The following is a 25,352-nucleotide window of genomic DNA, read 5'->3' on the forward strand; positions in this document are numbered from 1 at the left end:
CACTTCCTGAAATCTATCAGTTATTTGTGTGGTGTATTTACCACGACAACGGTAAACAACATAAGCCATATAGATATGTACGTTATTTATCATTACGTGGATGATAATATTCTGAACATGAATTACTTATGCAATTCAATAATTTGTATCTTATCGGTCGATCCGTTTAACTAGGGACTTACTAAGACCTTGGCATACCAACGTGTAAACCACAATAAAAAATGCGAAGAAGAATTCCTTGAAACACACAGGAAAAGTTTTACAGCGATGGCTCAAACTGCCTTGATAACTATTTCTGCATCAAGATCTAAATATTATGTTCCCGTGATAGTAAATGTACGTACGTTCATGAACACACCTACATATGTACATACACTGACATTATACAGGACCATACTAAGAATACAGGCAGTTAGACCAACGTCAGTTGAAACTTAAACAAGGCCTAGGAACAACGAATTTCATAAAAACACATAAATCGTTTCATACTGAAAAACATTTAGTAGGTCTTGGCAAAAAAAAAGAAGTCTCCAAAATTGGAAACGGTGATCCAGTTTAGGTACTTTTTTGACGTAAAACATTGCTGCCTCCACGGAATACAAATTGTTGGTGAAGAACGATCGATACGACCAAACGAGATAAGGTTGTCTGAAGGTCGAATATCAGAGACAGAACGCTACAAGACCTAAAAGGTCTTATAGATGGAATGTAATAAAAGAAATCGAACACTGACCAAATTCGGAAGGGTTAGAGCAAAATGGACATTGGGATCTACTAAATATTAATAGAGTACTTAGAGGTTATATCTCATAAACCTCAATATGGATGGAATATGGAACAATGATGTTGAACAATACGAATATTATTGCAGACGTCGTTGCAGTTCGTAATGGCATGGAGCGAAATATAAATTGGCTATATAAAATGTTTACAGCCGAACGGAGCGCGGTATGATGTTTCAAAGAACTTTGTTATTGTGCCTTTGCAGATCAACAAATCGAAAAAAAACTAGACGTTTTTACAACGTAAATAAAATAGTTACTGAAGAACTGGTCAGGAAGACAGGAAATCTATGCATTTGCATTATAACCACGGCCATCGCAAAGATTCAGATTACTATTTTTTAACTGAACTAGTAGCTTTTCTACTTTTTTATGAGGAAACTTAAAATGAGAAATCGTAATAGTAGTCATTATGCTAATTTTTGAGTCACGTCAGGAAGCCGTATTTATAATTCCGTAATTCGCATGGAACTTCGTATAATAACAAATGATTTTCGGATGTCTATCGTGTGAGTTTAAATTGACTAATAAAATATTGACTGATCTCATGAGGCACACGACCATAATTAGCATTGTGAGTCTACTAATACGCCCCGCATGATGAACTATCAGAGCAAAAAAGAGATTTGCATATTTCTGTCTTGTAACATACGTCATGCGAAACGGATGGAAGTCTTTTTGATTGATTCTTCAATTTATCCTCTTCAAGATTTTTGTAGAACTTTCCCCACCAATCTATGCAAAGTAATTTCAACGAAAGTTACCGTCTGGCAGTCAGCCCAAAATACGGGGTGAGAATTCTGATACCGAATAGCATCAGGCATATTTCGTTCCACGTCTGTTTGTATAGCATTTAGCATGGTGTCGAGACCGACCGGGCCAATCAGAGGCCGCTGTTGAATGTGTGAACCATAATATGCTATCTCTAACAAAAACATCGTGGCTTCGTACCTACGTATGTTTTGATGCAACGGTGAAGTCATTCGCCAATTTGGCATCATTTCGAAATTAACGTAGCTAGCGACGCTGGTATAACAGCAGGTTTTGTGAGTTTCTTGCTAGTTTCCGTGTTTTTTTCTTGACAACAAACTGCCACTTTAATTCATTTATTTGGTTTTAAGATCTTGTTGGATGACCATTACGTCTATGTGACGGCTGTATTGTAGACGTTAATTAATTTAGAGTACATAATATACTATGTGACCTTAATCTTAGGAACGTTTGATATCACATTAATTACATAAACATCATACGAGCAGTTATACAATCTCTAAATCTTGAGGCTATCGATTACAAATTTCTGCCAAGCACAAAGACTAATTAGCAAAATTAAAAATGCAAATACATGTCCAAATCTTCATTTAAAATCGATATATTTGTTTAAATTATGTCAAAACCATTACATCCTTCTTAACTTAATAATAATTAATTGCCAGAGACATCCCCTCTTGATATTAGAATCTTTGTAAAATTCCAAAGAACTCAGTCAAGATAATTAGTTACCAAGCTCCTTTGTATTAAAATTCCCAAAGCGAAAAATATGATTCCCGTCTATTTTTAGTCTGTGTCCTTTGGCCAAAATATTATGGTTGTTTGTTATCTGTGCATCTTTTAGCTCAGTTCCAAGTACAAAGCAGTTGATAAGTACTCAATATTCATTGGGTGACGTCATTTAACGTGAACTTGAGTCATTTTATTCATAAAAATCTCATATCAACATTCTTTCGGCTTTAAGTAACAAGGGTATTTTTAAACTGGCTTTAATAATATCTGGCAAGGCTCATTTAGGCATAGCATTGTTTTATTTGCGAGTCCATTTCGCGGAAATTTCTGCTCGACGCATTAAACGTATTCGTGGGAAAGTTATGTGAGACTAGACGGCATTCCTTAAGAACGTCTTATGTGAGGACTATAAAGTAGAAGGGCTGAAGTGGTTTGATGGCCGCACGCTAATTTAAGTTTCAAGCGAACGATCTTTCCATTTGTCTGTGCCGGTGCATGATTATTTCTAGAAATTGTTATTTCTAAATGAAAATGTATACAAAGAGCCTGTCAATACACATTCCAAAATTACATGCGACCAGTTCCAAAATTATAACCGACAAAAACCATAAGTTTTATGCGCATGACAATAAATGTAAATCTCGTTTCAGTATTGCTTCCGCATATCAAAGGTCAAATTGTTTGAGATGTGTCCAAAACGTGTACGTTTTCTTTGAAAGATTTGATGAACGGTTTTCACCAAATCCAAAGGGGTTTTCCAAGACACGTAAATGTGATATCGCTTACACTTCAACATTTTATCTGGATTTAAAATGTCGACAAATGTCATGTTAATAAATAAACAGAACTACAGAGTTTTATCTTTTTTATTGTCAGAAAATCCAGTTTAAAACTAGTCTGGTCATTCTGAGACTGCGAATGCTTAACACATTAGCAGACACTTGAGGATTTTCTTTACAGTTTTCCTAATCAACTTGAAATCCAAGTAATAGCTTAAGACTGTACTTAGAACAACAAGGCTATCCTAGAAAAACAGATAACAGTCACCAACACTTGGAAAAGGCTCCTATATCAAAATGTGATGCAATATTAATCATAGTTCTTCAATCATTACAAAACATTAGAGTCATTCACTAATTAGAAGAATTTATGTTAATTTAAAACTAACAAATATTACGTACCTACCTACGTATATAAAGACAAACATTTAAATTATAATATAGGAAACGAATCGATTCCGGTTGCTATCAGTAAAGCTCATCCACGTTTAGAAATAGATAGGTTCACAAATACCTTTATCTTTCAATACCTAGTAAATTATATATCCTATAGATTATCTTCAGCATCTGCCAAATCATTCAATTCACACGTTACAGTCTAATATCTTATATCAGTCTGACCAATGACCAAACATCCGTGAGAACGTCTAAACAAATTAATGGGAGCTGAAATGACACGCTAAGAACACAGGGTAACTGGACTCTCTTCAGTTGTTATCACATTATATAATATATGCCATTCATTTATTATGACAATGTCATATGTATGATATGATAAATGATATTATCTCAAATTATTGCAATGACTTTATTCTGTCCACAATTTTTTTTGTAAACTCCGGCTATTGCACTACTTCTTAGGAACCATCGCTACTAACCCAAATACTGTGAAATGAAAATGGAAACTATTAATCCAATATCAAAGGAAACAAAGGAAGCATAACTCAGCTACTTGTAAACGAACCCAGATCGCGGCTCGTGCAGAAATTCTGGCGTTTATTGATAGTTATAGTTACAATGTAGTGGCAATTGTTGCCACTTCTAGATACAGCTAAGAGGTTCCAAGGTGAACTTCGGCTACGATAAATGGGTAGCAACATAGGTCCAAGACAGGGTATAAAAACAATTGATTTGTATTTACGTCATTATAACCACAACGCAAAGACGCATGAAACAATGTAGTAGTGGGCTTATATCATACAGTTCTGATGAATCATGTTTGTTAGCTTCATTTCATTGGTATTTACACCTCGCAAGGATAACTTTGTCCCTCGCACAATGCTAGCAGTTTATGAATCAATGTTGATATTGTCGCATACAAGTTCGAAGTCCTCGAGATAAGGAAATTAGTATATTTAGTCTCGTCTGCCAGTTAATAGCATAGGTACCTATTTATGCTTGGTATCTTTGCTAAAATGATTTATATCTTTTTTATTACGATTATTTCGTTTTAAACATAAAATATGATAAGCAAGTTTATGATATTTCCGCAGAAAACTGCAGCGTCCGCCCGTCAACGCCTATCGATGCAGCTTTCATTTAGCCCGTACGTTGGTATTGCTACACACGGGTCAAGTTCCGCGTGAAAACTAGGACTTGTGTGACGTCATTATCGCATGCACATGCTAAATATAGCACCGAGAACACAAAGTAACCTCACCCGGTGACCCAGATAAGTGTCGCTCACTGCGCCCTTGGGGGTGCAAAAAGAGTTTGATAACCGGAAAATTAAACGGCAATATTCGCATCCTGAACTAAAAGCTGGAGCATGCTCAACGCTCCATATATCAAATTAATTTCAAGTTATAGTCTGTTTTTTAATCTCGTAGACTAAATTGACACTTGCAAAATGTCAAACTTTCTAATAATTTTGCTAGCTCTGTGGTGCAGTGTTGTACTTACGATACCGGTTCGTTGAATCGTAACTTTTTATCTATAATAGACGAATTTAATATTCATTCAAAGTTTTATATTTAAAATTCACGTACCTACACATGGCTGTACGACGTGCTACAAACTGCCAGGGATATCTGACCACGCAAAGCCATGCGTAATCATCAAGGATAAGCCCATTATTTCAGGATGACTTATTGTAAAAAGTTACGATTCAACGAACCGGTATCGTAAGTACAACACTGCACCACAGAGCTAGCAAAATTATTAGAAAGTTTGACATTTTGCAAGTGTCAATTTAGTCTACGAGATTCAAAAACAGACTATAAAAGCTACCAAGTTCACATGACATAATTGTAAAAATGTTATGCCATATTTTTCTCCAATTTACAGCGCTAATTGGGAAGTTCGCTCAAAGTGACGCTGATTTCATTAAAAGTTATTTGGGAACTTTTAACCTAATGTTATGTTGACATTTCAGACCATTTCATCGTAGTCCGTAGAGCTATTTTCAGTACCTTAAAAAGGGACCTTCATTTTTGTTCTCTCCTCTCGTCCTGAGGTGAACTGATCCTACCGTTAATGATTCAGCCTAATGTAATTAGTACTCACCCTGCCAGCGCTCTGGATGGGCTGTGCAGTTCCATTATACGCGCAGTTTGTTTGTGGGCCATTCTTTTCCATACACACTCCATACCAGACACAGTGGCCTTCCGCAGATGCTGAAGGTATCTGAAACAAAAAAATCCTTAGTTATAATATTTATCGCCTTAAGGTTCATATTTTCTATGCCCATGGTAACGTATTCGCGTTTCTATTATATACTCGTTTCTACGCATAAGGAGTGTTGTAACGCGCGATTATTTTGGTGTTACATGCATTTGCAACGTCTTATGTATGCTATATTATGGTATTATTCTTATGTTACTGCAATCGCAGAACAGAATTCAGTATTCTAAAAACCGGTTATTTTATTTAGAAAAGTAGTTACCACTTTCGTATTTGGCTTTCTCTGGGCTGACATAAGAGAAGGCATGACTTATGATACCTAGTATGATATCTCATTCTTTTTCAAACATATTAACGTCTGTTAAAGAATCATCATTAAATTCTATCATTCCATATAGCGAAGTAATTAGTACTCGTCCGCCAGCATTCAGCTCAATGACTAAGGTTGAACTCAGGTGACATGCGAATGACGCACGTTTGCAACGTCTCGGCACAACGTGCTTGCAATAGTGGACACCATTAATATTTCTACAAGGAGTATGTGGAGGACATAAAGTATGTAACTTGATATTCAATTAATCATAGGCAGTTAAAAGAATACAGTAAAGGAAAACACTGTACTGATTGAGAATATTTGCTTGATTGATGATGAGTGTTTGTATAAAATATTATTTGTTTCATTGATAGCAGCTTACCTACTACATGTATGCCAACAAAAATCGCGTGCTTAGCCAATTGAAATAACGGAAACAGATTGAAGCAATCAATAATTTTGCGCTATATTAGAAAACACGCTTACTTTGCTCATACACGTATTGCAAAACTTATTCATACATAGTTATGAGTTTTCTATTGTCCATTTCTCTGAAACTGCATTATTCAATAAAAACAACGTGAGTCACCCATTGGTCATTCGATACTTGTTGTTGTACTTATTTAAGATACCGGACGGACAAAGATCGTCGACATTACAAAAGGGTAATTAACGTATTAGCAGCGATAAGAGTATTTATCGATAAGCTTACATCTCCGTATATTTGTAACTCTAAACATCGTGAATACTTAATATTGTTAATAGTATTTTGTGAGCATATCCTGCTTGGAGTTCTTGCATCATTCACACTCTTGCTACTTTTTTTACAGTCCCAATTTTTATGTTTATGTTTGTCAATAAACGGACGACCTAACTAACTTAACGAAGATATAACAGATAGCCTTCCTAGTTAGGAAAAGGGAGCCAACAAACGTTAACTTAGCCATGGCACAGGATGACGTTGCCAACCATGCATTGCGTAGGAATGTAGCTATGAAACATGCTATAAATAAACTTGTAAATAATGTTCTGGAACCGCGTCACGCATGCACGATAAATAAACATAAGTACGCAAGTGTCTATGATATAACACTTCTCGGTTCAGATTGTGGTGTAAATCTTACATGATTTATTGAACTTCTTTGCTAAATAGAGATTATTATAAAATAAAGCAACTATGTAAAGCACTAAGCACAAAGTATGATAAGCAAAATTGAATTGCCAAAATGTGTGGGCGAAACTGTAGCAATATCAGGTTATTTTGACCAAAAATATTACAGCTAAAAGCATTTAGATAGCGCTGTGGCCGATTCCGATCTTTCATAGAAAATGGAATAAGCTCTCTTTATTCATCAATTAAGAAGAACTAGGGGAGAATATGACGTCTGTAGACATATTTTAATGCACAAACATCGATAAATTGTCCATCAATACATATATTTGTAATTCAATCGAATAGAACGGATGTCGATGACGTTAGAATATCATTCACGGGACTCATGTGGGGCACGGGAATAGCTAAGTGGGTCCGTTACAAATTACGATATTGACAATATTAATGTTACCAATTTATTCAGTTCCAACGGATCTTAGGAACCGTTGTTGTTTACGAAATCAATAATTTTGAATAACAGTGATAAGCCATGTTGTTTAGACTACTGTTCTGTAGACAAACAATTATTTATTGATGTGATTTATGAGTTTTTGAGAATGTAAATGGAAGATGCAACTTCAAGCGATATTTTAGACCTTAGGACTGACAGTATTGAAACTTGCAACAATTCACGTAGACGCAAAAACATAAAACATCGTTTAGATGAAGTGGACTTTTAAATTTTAAATGTATATTTTATCCATTCAGATTTAGAAACGTGACAGGCGAACATATTCCACTTTAAGATTTTAGGTCGCCACCATGCATATAACATTGACTTCAGAATTCAAATTCCAGTAATAAATATTTAAATATATAGATGACTAGAGTGCTGAAAAACAAATTTTGACCCGATATCATGTTTTTTTTCCTCAGCCAGCTGAATATAACGGTGGAATGAATAAAAACATTGAATTATTCACGTGTCGATCGAGAAACATTGCGTCAAAAACAAATAGGCGAAAACTTTATATGCTGAGTAAAATATTAGTCGAATCAAAATACAACTATGGTCGATCAAAAACCGATGCCAAAGCCAATAGGAAATAGTGTTAAGGACTCATGGATCCATTTCTAAATTAATACTCAGAGACCGATACAGGTCCTAAGAAATTCCTATCTTCCCGCCAGTAATAAAAGGAATTTGTTCCACGATTGGAAACAAAAAGGACGAAAGCGTTAACGTCTGACTTCGCTTTTCGAAAGTTCGCTAGCCCACAACGACCAAATTGCCTCGTTAAGGTAAACCGAAAACACAACAAACCTGCGTCCCTTGACCCTGAAGAACTACCCCCAAAACAGTTCGTTGTCAAATTCAGTTCTTTCAACTTTCCTGTAATTGAAAAATCGAAGCTCTTGCTCAAAAGCTTTTACAGCCCGAGGTTCAAAGACCTCGGTGGTAAATGTTGTGTCTATCAACATTCTTTAAGGTTCAGAAAACACTTCGTTTAGACGCAGGATGGTAGGTAATGCGTTCATACTCGTTAATCATTTAAACTGATGTGTTTTCTGGAACGGTTCACAAGTATTGATCTTCTCATAAGTGCAGAAGCATGACGTTATTTCAAAAGGCTATACAGTGTCTTAAGTAGAGACATAATTGAGTTTCTTTTTAGACTATAACATTTAGTTCATGAGCTAATATTTTATTCTTCTTGTCTATTCTAGCAAACTGTCGTCACGTTTTAAGTTTTGCCCGTTTAAATAGAAAGCGTCGTGATCTTTTGAATAACTTCAATGCCGATATGAGTTGAATGTGTAAATTGGGAGCCGAATACATAGAAGATAACTAAACGCGAACATAACATGATCTAATGAAGTTAAATATTACAGGTTCATCTAAATACATTCAAGGCAAAGCTAGAGAAGGGCGCTAATAATGGGCGAAATGGACTCCAAAAAATTCATGAATCCAGTCGTCATCTCTAGCTTTTCTTGTAACTGTAAAGTACATAATATATGTACTTACCCTCGTTTCAGAAATAAGGATAACTTGAAGATGGTCTAACAAAACCTCCTGATGAACTATGGATAAATGAAACCTGTACAATGTAGGCATACTGTATAGGACAGATCTCTCGGAGGCTTATCGATCTCCAGTACCCGGCTGAGTCGTTGACTCATTTAACACTCGCCTTGGCTTCTGTCGGTCGATATTGATTACTTAATTAAGAACTACTTCAACATTACATCACGCCAGTTTTCCCTCAAGACTTGGGCAGAGATATACGTAATAGTGCTAACATTTTGCAGAACTGTAACCACTTTTATGTAACATCAGACCGTTGTATTAGTTACCAAATATTAGGCCTGTTACAGGAACGTGTTGACAATAGGTACGTATTTGTTTTATAGATATGATAAAATTCTAAACAAATCGGATATCAGTTGTTTATAAAAATCCTTGAATGATACAAAACGTGATTTTTTATGTTGAATGAGTAACATACGCTACGAAAGTAGGTATGTGTGTCGGATTATCTTTTATCAGCAGTAGGCAGGTTTTCAACTTCCTGTTGCTACTGAAACTAACATTTAAACAGCCATACAATTTGCTACAAATCACGGAAAGACCGCATTTTACGAAGACCCACTGACGCAGCTAAGTTATAGTCCCTATCTTTTTGTCATTAATAATTAAGCTAAATACAACTCAAACGGTTTCGGAATAGGGCTGGTTTTGCAAAAACATTGTTAGCGCTATTGACACTTGTTAAATCGTTACTTGAATCAGGACTTTCCGGTTTCGCGTGAGTCAGTGGTTAATCATAACAGCCTTACTTGGGGGCTTACAATTGTTTATTAAGTATTAATGCACTGACGGGATATCAGTGACCAAATATTAGTCCCGTTGCAGACACTACGGTCACAGACCCGAAATGGAGTTTTTATTAATATTGAAATCAGTTCAGGAGAACAAGGAAATCATTCGAAGCCTACAGAATGCAATTAGCATTTATAGTTTAAATAAAACATTGTATTGGGGATTTTTGACAAGCGTAAAGTAACGAAATATGCTGTTCGCAAAAAATATTGCCTACTGATATTTTGTATTTCTTGTAAATATTTAAAATTTATAAAATTATTAGCGATTGAAACGTCAAAAAAGCACTTTTTCATTCATTGCCAATTTTTTACACAAACTGCTGAGGCTGAATATCGACCTTCATTTAGATGTCATCAATTTTTATAGCCAGTGTCCGTAACAATGCTATTATACTCGTGGACATTAATCCGGTACTATTCGTTTTAATTTCATGGTAAGCACAAAACAAGAAATGTCATATGACTTCGGAAAAAAAAACATGCTATCAGCTATAGACAAAATACGTCTTAAAGGCTGTCAAATCAATGTTAACAAACAAAACATCGATTTGTCATTGGCTGCGACCTCTAAATCGTCCAAGGTTTGTCCAGCGTATCCCGAATTATGCATGACACTTCGACCGAATTAAAACACACTTGGACGTCCGTTGGCGTCATGGCCGATATGCAACAGTCAAGTCGCCAAAACATGAGGTATAACCTCGGCGATCGAAAAACATTTAAGCAACATTTATGGTGTACTAAAAATAACCGAGGATGAATTAATAATTAGCAACAAGTTATAATTAACCGCTAATCATTTGAAGTTTTCTTGCAAGTGGAAAATTTAAACGGAGTCCAAGGTGAATTTAGTTACCGTACATGTCTATGGGCATTTAATAGAATCCTATGGCGAAAAACCAGTTGCAGTTATGTGTAGGACTGCTTCTCAAGGTAAATTATACTATCAGAGCTAAGAACATTGACGCATTTAAGGGTGTCCTAAATTCAAAACACGTCCGAACAAAAGTTAGGTAGACCCAAATCAAAAGCAATCTTTCCTTTTGGAATTTTGGATTCAGCAAATTAAGAGCATTATTTTCTCGCCTTGAGTGAGTGGTAATAAGGAAAACAAAGCTCATTATTATGGGCCTCACGCGCGCGTGACGAAGTCCAACGATAAACCTTGGCGCGTTTGCAGTTGTAACCACGTCCATTCTTGCATAGGGCATGCATGGGAAATTGGGGTCGATCAGTTATGGGAAGACCTTCTAGAAGGGCTGACTATACTTTGATTATATTTAAACTCGCGTATTCTTATGATTCTGACCTGCCAGACAAAGGTTGTAAGGTGTGCGTCTTTTCAAAGTTATTATCCAGATGCCAGTAAAAAAAAATAGATGGGTAGAATAATACAATTAAGCTTTAGAGTTCTTTAAAACTTTTGATCCTTTGAGTACTTGCAAAATCATTTCAGAGCATTTGAACGTCATGAAGGATATAATAACAAGTCTAGAAATAACTATTTACAAGTACATGAGGGATTGCCCTGTTAAAACTGGTAGTGTTTTAATTATATATGGGTGTTATATGAAATATACGTATTTTAGGTGTTAAATGGGACGACCATTTCACACGCAGGTTTAGCTCAGAACCGACAGTGCACAGTGTTATATGGTTTGCAAGGGGTGGAGATTAAAAAAATCCCCCATTAGACTGACTGAAGTCTAGGGCTAGTCATGCTCATCCTAGTAGATATTTAGATCTGCAAATTATACTTGGATACGAAACCTTCACGTGAATGCCTCATCAAAATGTAAGTAAGATGACACTATTGCTTACTGTCCTCAAAATTGATGGTAGGAAGTTTGGAGGTAAATTGGATTTTGACAAGGATTATTAGTTTATTGCCATATTGTCTGCGACGCCCTTCCGTGGGTTTAGTTACGGCCAAGGTTGCGCGTGTCGTGTTATTCAAATCTGTTTAGTTGCAAATATACCGAGCGGCCGTTAATCATTGCTTCCGAGCGGCAAAATACTACTTTGTGTAAATAGGCAACTGCTGTCGGTGAAGAAACTATGTGGGCAGTAAATGTCGCTTTTCATTTAGTAAAATATAGTCTATTATTGTTACGTTTTCTTTTGCAATTATTTCAGAGGAATTTAGATGCGTATTGTCATTAATAAGAAATCGGATATTAAATCTTATGACTTTTATCGGATTTCTTATCGCAGGAATGACGCGCCACAACATACTTTAAGGAATTTCGAACCTACGCAATTAACATAATTATCAAATAAGAATGTTTACTATTTGTATAAGTAGGTAGGTAATTATGCAGATAAAAACAATGAACTTTACAATAATATTATGAGACACCTTCTAATGGAATTGTATTGCAGGTATTGCAATCACTGTATCTAATTAGACAATATGCTGGAACATTCTTAATAGACCAATTTGGTATTAATAAACAGTTAAATAGCAATGCAGACGATCAATAATAGTCAATAAAACTTCTTCCTATTGTATTATGAACAATGCAGACCCCTTGAGTAAGCTTAATTCCATATCAATTGAAGTGTACATGTGGTTATTGGTATAAATTAATCTTAATTGGACCATTTGAGTTCCTGATTGACATATATCAGCCTGTGTTGGGTCAAATTGTGAACACTCAACTGTTTAATGACCTATTTTCTAAACAGTCTAGAACATTTTTTGTTAAAATATCATTATGGCCTCCAGTTTGGGAGATTTAATTATCATCAAGTAAGGCATGAGGAATATGTACCTGTTTTTCACTCTTCCTATTTTATGGTGTAACTGCAGTTTATAATTTCCGAATTTAAAAGCACTAGGTATAATATCTTTTTTACATTAGATAATTAAATAAAAATGTAGTTGTGCTCTCACTAATACATATTGCCCTTTGCACTTGATAGTTTTAACATTATGGTAAGAAATGTAAACTAAGAAAATAGCATTAAGAACATACAATTGGTATACAATAGTGCAGCTTTCTTTCTGTGTAAACGACTATTTTTAGAATTATTATCTCAGAACTCTGAGAAGATGATTAAAATAGAATAGACTTACAACTTCTGTAATTGAAGTAGTTGAATAGATAAGGAAGTATCAAATAGACCATGTACCAAGCTGTTAAGTAGCAAGCTATATTTATCTACAAGGCTAATAATGTCTGAACATTACAGATATTTTAAGATTTAAGTTAAATATCTTGTTTAGCTAGAAAAATATCTCTTGAATGACCATTTTGTCATCATAAAATAAGTTTATGAATGCACTTTTACTAAATTATTAATGCTAACCATTAAAAAAACATGGTAAATTTTAATTACCTGATGCTTGATAAGTACAAAACAATAGGAAATATTAAACTTATCAGTCAACACCTGACTATGCACGAGTTCCTTATCAAATTCTGTTATCAATGTTCTGTTTATTATGGATTTTATTTATCTAATTATGTGTTTAAATGGCTGTCAGATATTTTTGAAAAATTCCCACAGTTATAACATAGGTAAATGTTTAACCCCACACTCAGAGACATTTTACTTAAGTCACTCCTTAGTGACGGAATGTCATACAAATCCTTCACTAAGGAATGGCTTAAGTAACCATTAAATGTCTCTGAGTGGAGAGGTTAGACTTAAAATATTAATTTGTCACTATCAAAAACAAATATTTTCTCATTGACACAAACATTTTCTTCTACTTTTTCTGATGTATGTAAATAAATCGTCAAAAAATAAAATAATTGTCAAATGAAAGTACATACTCTTAAGTGAAATCTAGAACAGTATGTTTTTAGGGACTGGAAATAATACGTATGATATTTAGAGAAGGAAATATTGTCATTTTATATTGAATTGTTTTTATAATAACATGTCTTTTAATACCAGTATTGATCATGGTTAACAAATCAATAATTCTGTAGACTGAATAGGAATGCTCCCATTTTGATGTATGTATTTGCTTGTATGAAATTAATTTGCTACTCAGACATTGAAAATAAACAAAGAGAATGTAATATTCCGAATTATGCCACGATTGTATTTAAATGATGATAAAAGTATATAAACTGTGGAGAATTGAAAATGTTAATTCCTTTAAAATAGAAAATCGAACAGGGAATACAACTAAGCTATTACATTAGTAGATTAAGTAGTGCGGAACAATGAAAATGTAACATTAATAAGCACTTACGTATTGCGCTAGATGTAGTATGAGTAGACAATCCAAGAAGAGATGTAGAAATCGACGCAAAAACCCTCCAGCACCAGACATTTTCCTCACTTTATTTCACGAACTATGTAGAAAGTGTTAGACGAAACTATTTGTCATATCATAATTTCACGAACAAAAGATACGCCTAGGTTGATGATTACACAAAAATATGTTTTACGGCGCACTTTACATCCACGATATTCGGTGAATATTATATGAATGACAGTTCGAGTTCTTCGTTCCACAACCGACAAAAAATATAAAACAAAATGGCCGCCTCTACGTCATTTCGATCGACAATGTTGCCATTAAATCGACAAAATAATAATATGCCAAATATGTTATAATAATGTGCTTTTGTTTCGATTTGTATCATTTTCATAGTTTACATTAGCTTTACAGCTTATGAGTAATTTAATTACCTGTTTGTTTGGTTCCCAGTTTTTAATTGGCTTATAAAACTTGGCTATTTTCTCCACTCTATTTGGCTATTTGGGCTGTCAATGATTGACATTTGACTGTTGGTTAACATGACATGTTGACAATACAATCCAAACTCATTGTTTTGTTAAACGAAAATTGAGAATATTTTTGTAATAAATGCTTAATAGTTTGTGCTGTGCACAGTAAATGCAAATATAACAATAACTTTTACTAAATCATTTGACTTCATAATGGTATAACTGTCAAAAATACCATGAAAATCATAATTTCGTAGCTATGGAAGTATTGTTTATAGCTTAAGCGAATCGAATGCATAATGGATAGAAACAAAAGGCAAAGGGGCGTATATGTTACAGCAAGACAGAAGAAGAAGCTAATAGAGTTAATGGCAAAACATCCTGAGTTGATATCATGCAGAGTAACACAGGACTTCAATTATAGGGATTCTCAACAACTTTGGCACTCCATCGCGAACGAATGTAATTCTATACCCGGCGCGAAGAAATCTTGGAGGCAATGGAGAAAAGTACTGCTCCTTATATTATAGTTAAACTAAATTTATATTCTAGAGTGTATTTTAATCATTAACTGTTAAAAGCACTTCTGTTTATGTATTTTTTTTTTTGTCTAAATCAACTCTTCAATTTCAGACTTGGCAGGACTTACGTTCAAAAACAAAGAAACGACAGGCTGAAACAAATGGTGAGCTACCAAACTCAGTGGTGATGCTCACACCAGCGGAGCAAGAAGCTTTAGGCCTTAAGAATGTATCCTCAACCACAAATCAAACAACTGAGTTTATACCTCTTGAAGACCAAAACGATCAAGACAGTTTTGATAACATAGTAGAATCTAATCCTTCATACAGTGATGCTGAATCATTTCCTGAAGAAAAAGTATTCACTAACCCCAACCCCCCAGAAGTGAAGATGAAAAAGCATAAAAATAATACAAAACTGAACTCTAAGCACACAACCACTTGTGCTTTCAATTGTGATATGTTAGCTGTACAGGAACAACGAAAAATACAAATTAAAGAAGATTATTTAAATTTTAAAAAGGATTATTTAAGGCAGAAATTGAAATTGTTAAAGGAGCAGACTGAGGCTCTGAAAAGTATTGCTAAAGAACTTTGTGTAAATAAGTAGATTGTGTAGTATTTTGTACCAGGTGGTATGTTTGTAAAGGTATATAGAGCTCATAGAAACTTGAATAGACTGCTTAAGAACTAAGCAGATGACTATAATAAGCCATAACATATTTCTATGAATATTATAACAATGTGCAAATATTTAAATTAATGTGATAAACTGATTGTTTAAAATTTTTAGACACTAGTCACAGGATAAGAGCAGATTTTCGTACAATTATTGTAAGATATTATGTCTCTATTCATTCAATCTGAGGATTTAAAACATTGGTATGTAGATTGGATAAGAATTTTCTAATTGAATATAGTTCATCAATACTACTTAAGTTGTAGACAGAAACCTGTATTATTAAAATGTTTGGTTTGGATAAAATTGTAATCGAATTAACCGTCAAATCCGTAGCGGACCCCGATTGGGGTCTGAACATCAATGTCACCGTAAGCTCGGTTTAGACCCCAATCGGGGTCTGCGAATGAGTCATACACTTTCCTAATTATTAACGCTCATATTTATTTTCTTTCCAATCAAACCGTATTTGTGAGTACTAAATAAAATAACTAAATAAATTTAAACTATTTTGACGCATTCAAACCTTTCATATTTAGCATCCCTTTAGTAATATACCTTTTGAAAATCCAATCGTAATTACCGGGAATTCTGATCGAACTCGCCATGTTTGTTTACATTTGTTGTTTTTTTAAATTTGAAGACGCATAGACAAGATGGCGACGGTGATAGAAGTTTTGCATCGAATGATCCGATTCGTTAAAATAAAGAATCGATTTAATAATTTTATATTATTTGATATTATAATATTACTAAATTGCACTTTTGTATACTATAATCTGAAAATAAATTAGGAAAAGTAAAATGACTTTATTTATTTTGAAAAAATGATAGAAAATCAGTGGTAGAAAATACGTTGTAGCCGGAATATTTTTTTTTCGGTTTTTAGGATTTCTGAAGACCGCAAAGGAGATGGCCAAATTTTCATAGAAAAAAAACCCAGAATCGACAGCAATGAAATGGTTACCAATAGGTTCTTTATGATAGACCTTTGATGGTGCCAAAAAATCCAGACTGAAATCCATGGGGTATAGGAGCTATTTCATATTATCGCAAAAATAGGTTATGTTGAATATATGTTGATTTTAAAGATTATTAACATCAAGGGACATAAAAAAGCAAAGTAAACTAACATTATACAAGCCACTAGTAACAACCCCATAGTTTCAGAGTTGGCCTGGTGATTAAAAGGTCTTGTATTTAACCACTCCAGATACGATTAAGCACCGACCTTACCTACTTGGAGAGGTTTCGCAGTTACATGCAACCTTCACAACTGGCTATGAAATGTTTTTGGAGAAATTGTCTTTGAAAATCGCGCCATGTGACATTGTCAAATATAACAAATGACTTAGCAATGTAAAACGGTCCAATCACGAGTCTGCATTCAACTTCTAACGAACATCAAACAGTAAAAGTCAGTAAAAGTAAACTTTTTTGTGAACTAAAATCTTGATCGAAAAAACGTTATAAAAAGAGAACCCCATGGTTTTTAGATGTTTTGAAATACTTTTTAAAATCCACAAATTATACTGAATCCAATCATACATATAAAGTTCCTGTCGACTCTGGGTTTTTTTTTGGCCATCTCCTTTTGAAGACTTATTTATTTTTTCGGGTGTTTTATGTACAGAATTCCTGTAGTCCTGCCAAACTTAATGGCGGTTCGTTACTTCCGACTTTTTAACTGAGCGGCAAAGCTATTTGACGAGAGCTGTAGTTAGGTGTAGTTATCGCAAAATTTTATGACGATTTTATTGTTTGAAAAGGCAAATAGGTAGTCGGAACTGCTACTCGCTGTTCATCGAAAGCTGGTCCAAGATGGAAGAAAGATGGCCGCCGCTGACTTATTTTTCTTTTCACAAATCTGTCAATACGGGTATCAAATAAATTGCATTGACTAGTAGAACAAGAAATATTATTTTTGACCGACAAGCTATAAAGAAGCGCGGGGTCGCTACTCCCCGTCATCCGCCTCAGATCCTCAGAAGTCCTGCGGGATCATTAGGATCAAAAATATTAAGTCGATGCCTAGAGGAATGAAGCAATTTTTTTTCGCCACCAAAGGACAATGAGCGTTTTGATCTACCTCTCCTCTAGCATTAAGTAATACATCAATAGAAAGCTTATGTTATATAAAGTATTTTCTTGTACGGCGGCGATTGTCATTTGTTAGTATTTAGGGAGTTGGACCATGTTTAGTGAAATAATAACTATGTCTAAAATCTACTGTAGCTTCTTAGGTACTGACAATTTGTTAGAGGTATTTAAGTACGAAATGTTCGATTTAAAAAGGCCTTTCCAGTGATATATAATTAATTACTAGAGAAGGAATCTAAGGACTTGAAACTAACTATCGATAAAAAACCTTAAACATGTTCTAACATCTAAAGTACTAAGAATTGGTAAGTAGTATGTAAGTACAAAATGTAACGCTTAAAAAGACCTTTCAAATGATGTATGACTCATTACTAGAGGGGGAGTAGACCAACATTCAAACATCTCGCCCAATGTCCTTTACGCCGCGCAATGGTGGCCGAATCATTGTTGTGACTCACGCACACAAAAACCACGGTCTGCTCCGATAATACTTTCCTGAAAGACCGTTGATGCTATCCCCGCACCCCGCGCGCCATTCCGGCGCGCCATCTGAATTTTATTCGAAATTTAAAATTCAAAGGACTTATGGGACACCCAGTATAAAAATTTTACCTATGCTAAAAACTTTCATAAAACTTTAATATTTTTTCTTCACAACAAAAACAAATTGAACCTATAATTTAAAATTCAGAAATAAAATTGAAATAAGTTTCTATTAAAAAATATATATAAAATTGGTATTCGATTATTTATAATAAACATCCGATTTAGGTATCGAATGCACACCGCTGATTGAAAAAAAAAATGTACTCTGTTCCAAACTCTACTTGACTTTGATCTTGTAAATTGATCATTTTTATTGTGTATTTTATGTGCTGATTTTTTAGTTATGAATCATAAATAAGTGCACGAAATGTATTGCAACGGATTGAAAATGTTATAAATATGACGTTTGTGTTGTGTTTGAGAAAGTGATGCGATTATTTATTGGTAAGTTTTCACCAAATTTGAAATGCCTAACTTTTCGATAGACTTAGAAACACCGTAATTATTATCTATTTCTGAATTAACTGACCCCATTTGACCTTCGCACGTTGTTGTCAAATAAGTGAGCTCTAAAGTTATAGTTAAAATACTTCTGATCAGGCATTACGGACTTAGAATTTATGTGTTGAAAGTTAGTACAAATTTTTGAGTTCCATGTCGCGATTCAAAATATCCCGCCGAATCAACGGTAAAGTCATATGTCAAAATCTTGTCGAGCAGAGGGGTTAATAATAGCAGAATGAATCTTGCCATACGATAATTATGTAATAAATATTAGTCAACTGCTGGATAGCCTTATTTGACTTTTCTTTAAATTAATTGCTACGTCTTTAAAACACAATATCTAGCTTTGAAGAAAAAGCTCACTTGCTTATGTGTCCTCTCGAGATCTTAAACCAGGCCTAAACTAACCAAAAATCGAAACGATGGTATTTTTTTTAACTTTGCAGCTTCGGAAAGTACTACTCAGGGCTTGAACACATGTTTTCCTTTCATACTATGAGTTTTGCAATATATCATACAAAGTTGTTATAGCGAGATCCAAGAAGCAAATATTTTTTTACCTGTACATTTTGTTATCTGTAATATTACTTGCGAAGAATCACATTTTAAGCATTAGAACATATCGCTATCTCCGGTTGCCACCTCCAACGCGTTATTGCTATTCCATTCTAACACTGTCAGTGAGTAAAATGTCACTGTCATAGGTCAAATTGATTATTTATTATTTACAATGTCATCAAAAGAAACAGAAAAATCATTACAATTGTAAATTGTATTTAAAATAAGCACATATTTCAAAGATACATCGAATTACATCGTTGACGAAGGCGTCCTGTTTTCAACATGCATCTACCGATAAGAAGTAAATTGTATTTTCTAATATTCATAGTGATTGGTAAGTTTTATTTTTTTCTTTTATTTTAGCAATTAAGTAGCTAGTCTGCTTGTTTACAGGCTTGTATTTCTTCGGATAAGAGAGGATATTTTAGACTTCACGTTCTTTTACCCGAATAAATGAGTTCCGATAGTGTAACACGATATCTAGGATTTATACACCTGCTGAATACCTGGTGTATTTCATAAAATGCCATTTGAGGTGAAGATATTTATTAAAAAAAATATGATTAATGTTAGGATGTTTATTACTCAATGTATCTTATCTATGATCTCGTAGATAAATAAATCTTTGTTTTATATACTTTTCACCTGCATTGCTATACAGGTGTGCATAACATTGAGAATACTACTTTTATGTAATGATGATAACATATGTACTTAATCAGATAAACATTAATCTGATCATTCAACAAATACATTGGTGTAGAGTTCATTGAACTTGTTTATACATTCACAAGTAATTTCTAGGTATTGATCAAATAGATTCCAACTTGGTTATTCAATATTGAAATGGAATTTTCTAGGCTTGCCTAATATTTTTTACTGTCCAGGTGGTGCCTAAGTCCGCCTATGTACTGTTTTGTTGCATAAAGTTTAAATAAATAAATAAACATGTTTTATCTCACTATGATTCTATTTTAAATATAAATATAAATTATTGATTTCTTATATTTAATGTTTCAGGGCTAGCTACAATGACAACACAATTTGACATACAAGAGGAAACAGAAACTGAAAATAAAGAAAATATTGATGTCAATGATGTCCCCAATGTAGATGAATCAGAATCACTGCTCTCAAATGTTGTGTCAGATGTCAATAAGACACTCACCAATCTGTACAACACTGTAACCTTAGCTAATGTCACCGCAGAAAACAACACTAACACAGCCAACGAGACACGAAAAATGATAAAATGCAAAGAAATAGTCTATGACCCAAATGAAGATGTGGAACCCACTGTAGAAATAGTCAATGCCACACAGTTAATTAAACTGCTACATGTCAACCCGGAAATCACAAGTAGAGACATGGAAGCTGACTGCCTACTAGTATTCTTCTATGCTAAAGCCTGCCCCTTCAGTGCGCGGGCAGCCCCACATTTTAATGCTCTTGCAAGAGCATTTCCTAATGTAAAGATGGTGGCTTTAGATGCTCTGAAATATGGTGGAACAAATACCGTTTATGGCATAGTGGGGGTGCCAACACTGAAAGTTTTCCATAATGGAAGACCTTATGGAAAATTTAATGGAACAGATTATAATATCCAGTCATTTAGTAAGTTTCTTCATGCAGTCACTGGGAAGCATGCCCTCAGTCTTGTAGTGACATCAAAGGACTTCCAAGGTCCAGTTTCAAGTGTTGTTGAGACAGAAACTGATTACTTTTTAGTACTATCTTGGCTGTTTATTATAGTTTGTTCTGTTTATTACTTCATGCAGTCCAAGTGTTGGACAATGATTGTAGAAATGGTTCAGAATAACTGGCGAGAGTCAGAGGCACAACATGAACATAATGACTAGTTTGTTACATTTAATTATTAGGTGGGAAATGAATAAAATGCTTTTATTTATATAATTGTCTGAGTTTTATTGATATTTTTCAAGTATTTTGTAATCTTCGAACATATTTTAGCCAAGCCAAGCATTTAGGTATGCATTCTCCGTTAATGAATTTATTTTTGAGCTTACGAATTTTTTCGGCGTGATGATTTCTAAACGAAAGATATAATGTCATTTCATTTTGACATTGAGAGAAAGCAAATCTGTAGTGATGTACATAGATAATATTATTATGCTGTCGATATCTTTAGCCCCCAGTACACATTGGCCTGTATTGGGCCAAGCGTTGCAATGCACAAATGTAGGCCACGATCAAATGATGTTTACACATTGGCGCATGGCTCATTGCTGCCTGGCAAACCACTTGCGATGGACGTCGAAGTAATTAAGGCCGCGGCTATTTATTTGTACACTACTATATATATTTATACTATACTACACTACTATATATATTTATATTATACTACAGTACTATATTTACTACTATGTTTATTATTATGTTTATTTTTACACGCAACACAAAAGTGTACTATCCTCAGCGGTCGGTGACGAACTAAACATTGGCCGAATGTGTAAACTAGGGCATGCAATTTCGGTAAAACAAAAATTACCGGTAAAAATTCGGTAATAAAAATATTTTTACCGGTAAACCGGTAAAACGGTAATTTTTGTAATTTTTTTAAAATGTGATATTATAACAATAAGATTGGGTAGTCTTAAAGCAAAAACTAAATAAATATGCAAAGTATAAGGTGGTAAACGTTTTTTGTGTCGTGGGCCGTAACAAAAAACATGTCAGTACCATCCGTACGCGATGTCGCCGACAAAATGCAAGAAAAACGGCTGCGATGGTACGGACATGTAAAAAGGAGTGACACCTGAGGACATCGGCAGTGTGAATGTGATACTCAATCTCAATATACCCGGTCAAAGGCGCAAAGGCAGGCCGAAACCGTGGTGGTTGAGTGTCGTAATGAATGACATGAAAATCTGCGAACTCGAAGAGGAAGATGATATCTATTCAGGAGGATAGAGCGAAGTGGAAGAAGGAAGATACGGAAAGCCGACCCCGTCACAAGACGGGAAAAACGCTAAGAATTACCGTAAACATTTTTTTTTCATTGAAGGGAAAGCCCTTTTTTTATGGTAAATCATCAAATGACAGACTCTTTCTGTCTAAAACCCATGTTTTTTAGTAGGTGTTTTATGGACCAGGGTAGCGGTAACTCTTTCGAACAATCCCGCGGCCCCGGCAGGCCTTGGCCCTGCTGGGCCCCACTGGGTTTGCTGACATCTCCCTGAGGAGCCTGTGGAACAATGCGCGCTGCTGACACGGGTCTGTTGTCTATGCAGACGGTGGAACGATGAGCCACCCGAACTCACCGCCCACAGACCGACGCCTACTGTGGCCGGGAGTCGTCTCTCGACCCTTGGCGCCCGTGGTGTCTTCCTGGTCCACTACAGCGGCTGGGATGAGAGGTGCTACTCGCAGTCGCTCCGACGTCTCCTTCTCGAGCATGACTGCTTCGCAGAAGGGGCGACGGCTTCCCATTCCCTCTAGCTCCGGACCATAGCTTGAACCAGGGAAGGACGCGAAAGGTCGCCGCTGCCTATTGCCTCGACGACAACACCGCGGTACCCTTCCCAGGCAGTGCACACCTGGACTGTGTGCTCCACCGTGTCCTCAGAGCTGTCCGCATGGTGGTGAAGTAAAAGCCTTTACTCAGTAAGGTCATAGAGTAGGTAAAATAAGCAATAAGCATTTGTACCTTGTATGAGCTGACAGCTATGAGGAAAAACAGAATAACCGAATGAATACAATTTGTTTAGATTTTATAAATTAAGATGAGAAAGAAGATTTGTATCTAACCTAGAGATAGTTAAGGACACACAAGTTTACTTTTCTAAAAAACAGCAACTTTAACACTCTTACAATACGTAATGTATGCAACATTACATTATATTCAGGCTACATAACAAAGATTTGACGTTAAATGAACAATTGCTATACTATTTTATAGTATTTTATCAGAAAAACGTAAAAACCGGTAAATTACCGGTTTCATATTATTTTTACCGGTAATTTAAAACTCGCAAAAATGGGCGATTTACCGGTAAAAACGAAACCGGTTAACCGGTATTGCATGCCCTAGTGTAAACACCACACGCCAAGCTGGGCCAAGATTCCTTTGATGTGTGCCCAAAAAACCGACAACTCGCCGAATGCGCGCCAACCTTGACAAAATGTCCGCCAACCTGCACCAATACCCCGTGTACACATTGGTGATGTATTGGCCGCACTTGGGCCAACGTGTACTGGGGCCTTTTGATTTGAGAAGAAAAATACTATATTCAATATTTTCGTACGTTTTATGGGCAAAGTGACTAAAATTGTACTCAATATTGGATCATTTTACAATTATTATAAACTCAGATTGTATGCAATCAATCAGAGAATTATTTCTCACAAAATTCCTTCACCCACTGCTCATACTAATGAATCCTTAATTAATAATAATTTTTACACCGTGCAACCTTTAACTAGCACTGTAAATAATATTTGTCTTAAAACAGTAACCCATATCACTGAACAATTAATTTTACACATGATAAGCGACAAGGTAAAAATACACTTATGTAACTTACTGGCACTTTTTGGAGTGTTAAAAATGTAGTTCTTTGGTGTGTAACTACCACCGCCGTTATTACCACCACCATTACCAACACAATCACCACCACCATTACTACAGCGCTACTGCCCTGAGCTACTTCTGGCAATGGTTGGAAGTCAAAAACTTCTATGATTGCTTCACAGGCTCTGCTAGCAATATCTTCATCCGCATCACCACCAAACTCCGCAGGTAAGCCATTGCATGTAGTACCTAAAATTGATGCTACTCGGTCCAAAACTTCATCAGGAATTATATAAGACTTCCCTCCTCCAGTCTGTAAATTAAAAACAAAGTTTAAAGCAACCACAATAAAATGTACGACTACATTAATCCTTACTATAGTTCGGCCATTCAGAGAATGCGTTCCTGACACGTCGCGATTGAACTGACGACGTAATAACATTCATTGATTATTGATATAATAATGTTGTTTTAATGCTCCTCAATTGTTAAAACGGTAAACAACCAGCAAAAATATTTTTATCGTAACTGCAACGCCATTGCAAAGTTACGTCGTCAGTTCAATCGCGACGTGTCAGGAACGCATTCTCTGAATGGCCGAACTATAACATAATATTATAAAAGAAAAAGTGAAATTGTTTGTTTGATATGTCTTCTAGTAATAATATAAATTTAAATACTGACCTTAAGGTTATTTTGTCTTATGAGAGCACTACGCTTCCTTGCAGACTTCTTCAAATTCTCCCACTTGAGTCGAATTTGCTCAGGACGCCGCATATCTCCCGTAACAGCACTCAACTCCTGTGCAATTGCCTTCCATGCTTCTTCTTTTAGTTTATTATTGGTGGCGTTCGTAGCTTTGGTGGTTATTACAGGATGTTTCAGAATCATGTCGAGAAGAAGAATTATGCTGTCCTTTACAAACGGCTTAGCCTTAATCTGAAAGTAAATTATAATTTAGGCGCGAATTGGTGGTACGCGAACCCTTTTGTTTTATCTGTTCCAGGTATTTAATAGTGTTTTAAACAAAATACGCAGGCAATACTTACATTATGTTCTTCAGCCATTTTATAAAATTGTTGCACACTAGGTACTTTATAAATACAAATGAGATTTCCAACCAAATCACAAGTCGAAAACTCGAAACAATTCAAAACACTAAACAGTTGCGACTGCGAGCGAGCGCGGGAATTTGACGCGTCGCGTCGCGTCGTTTGCTGGCAAATGTCAAAAATGCGTT

At 35.2% G+C, this 25,352-nt stretch overlaps 3 protein-coding genes and 1 pseudogene across 13 annotated transcripts in view; 2 read left to right on the top strand and 2 right to left on the bottom strand.

Moving 5' to 3' along the window:
- The window catches only part of LOC124638739 (NPC intracellular cholesterol transporter 1), a 51,301-nt gene extending 36,843 nt beyond the window's left edge, over nt 1-14,458 (bottom strand). For all 11 annotated transcript variants that reach the window (XM_047175803.1, XM_047175804.1, XM_047175796.1 and 8 more), the window contains exons 1-2: nt 14,189-14,458; nt 5,570-5,689 (exon numbers count right to left, since the gene is read on the bottom strand). In XM_047175803.1, the coding sequence (XP_047031759.1) occupies nt 5,570-5,689; nt 14,189-14,269 (201 nt within the window). In that variant the 5' untranslated portion in view covers nt 14,270-14,458. The remainder of the gene's footprint in view (nt 1-5,569; nt 5,690-14,188) is intronic.
- Nucleotides 14,459-14,722: 264 nt separating this feature from the next.
- Nucleotides 14,723-19,314, top strand: LOC124638741 (myb/SANT-like DNA-binding domain-containing protein 3). Its single transcript, XM_047175806.1, has 3 exons — nt 14,723-15,179; nt 15,304-16,187; nt 19,242-19,314. The coding sequence occupies exons 1-2, from the start codon at nt 14,970-14,972 to the stop codon at nt 15,799-15,801; spliced, it is 708 nt and encodes a 235-aa protein (XP_047031762.1). The 5' UTR covers nt 14,723-14,969; the 3' UTR covers nt 15,802-16,187; nt 19,242-19,314.
- A 414-nt stretch (nt 19,315-19,728) lies between these two features.
- On the top strand, nt 19,729-21,495 carry LOC124638740 (thioredoxin domain-containing protein 15). Its single transcript, XM_047175805.1, has 2 exons — nt 19,729-19,915; nt 20,602-21,495. The coding sequence occupies exons 1-2, from the start codon at nt 19,864-19,866 to the stop codon at nt 21,438-21,440; spliced, it is 891 nt and encodes a 296-aa protein (XP_047031761.1). The 5' UTR covers nt 19,729-19,863; the 3' UTR covers nt 21,441-21,495.
- A 2,457-nt stretch (nt 21,496-23,952) lies between these two features.
- Nucleotides 23,953-25,303, bottom strand: LOC124638949 (annotated as a pseudogene).
- Between the last annotated feature and the right edge of the window lie 49 nt (nt 25,304-25,352).

Source organism: Helicoverpa zea, chromosome 18 (genome assembly GCF_022581195.2).
Source record: "Helicoverpa zea isolate HzStark_Cry1AcR chromosome 18, ilHelZeax1.1, whole genome shotgun sequence".
Classification (NCBI taxonomy): domain Eukaryota; kingdom Metazoa; phylum Arthropoda; class Insecta; order Lepidoptera; family Noctuidae; genus Helicoverpa; species Helicoverpa zea.

What these genes read in the sequence shown, in the direction of transcription:
- LOC124638741 (XM_047175806.1), top strand. Translation starts at nt 14,970, where the DNA reads ATGGATAGAAACAAAAGGCAAAGGGGCGTATATGTTACAGCAAGACAG. An exon ending in CTTGGAGGCAATGGAGAAAA is followed by an intron (nt 15,180 to 15,303) that starts GTACTGCTCCTT and finishes CTTCAATTTCAG; the next exon opens with ACTTGGCAGGACTTACGTTC.
- LOC124638740 (XM_047175805.1), top strand. Translation starts at nt 19,864, where the DNA reads ATGCATCTACCGATAAGAAGTAAATTGTATTTTCTAATATTCATAGTG. An exon ending in TCTAATATTCATAGTGATTG is followed by an intron (nt 19,916 to 20,601) that starts GTAAGTTTTATT and finishes TTAATGTTTCAG; the next exon opens with GGCTAGCTACAATGACAACA.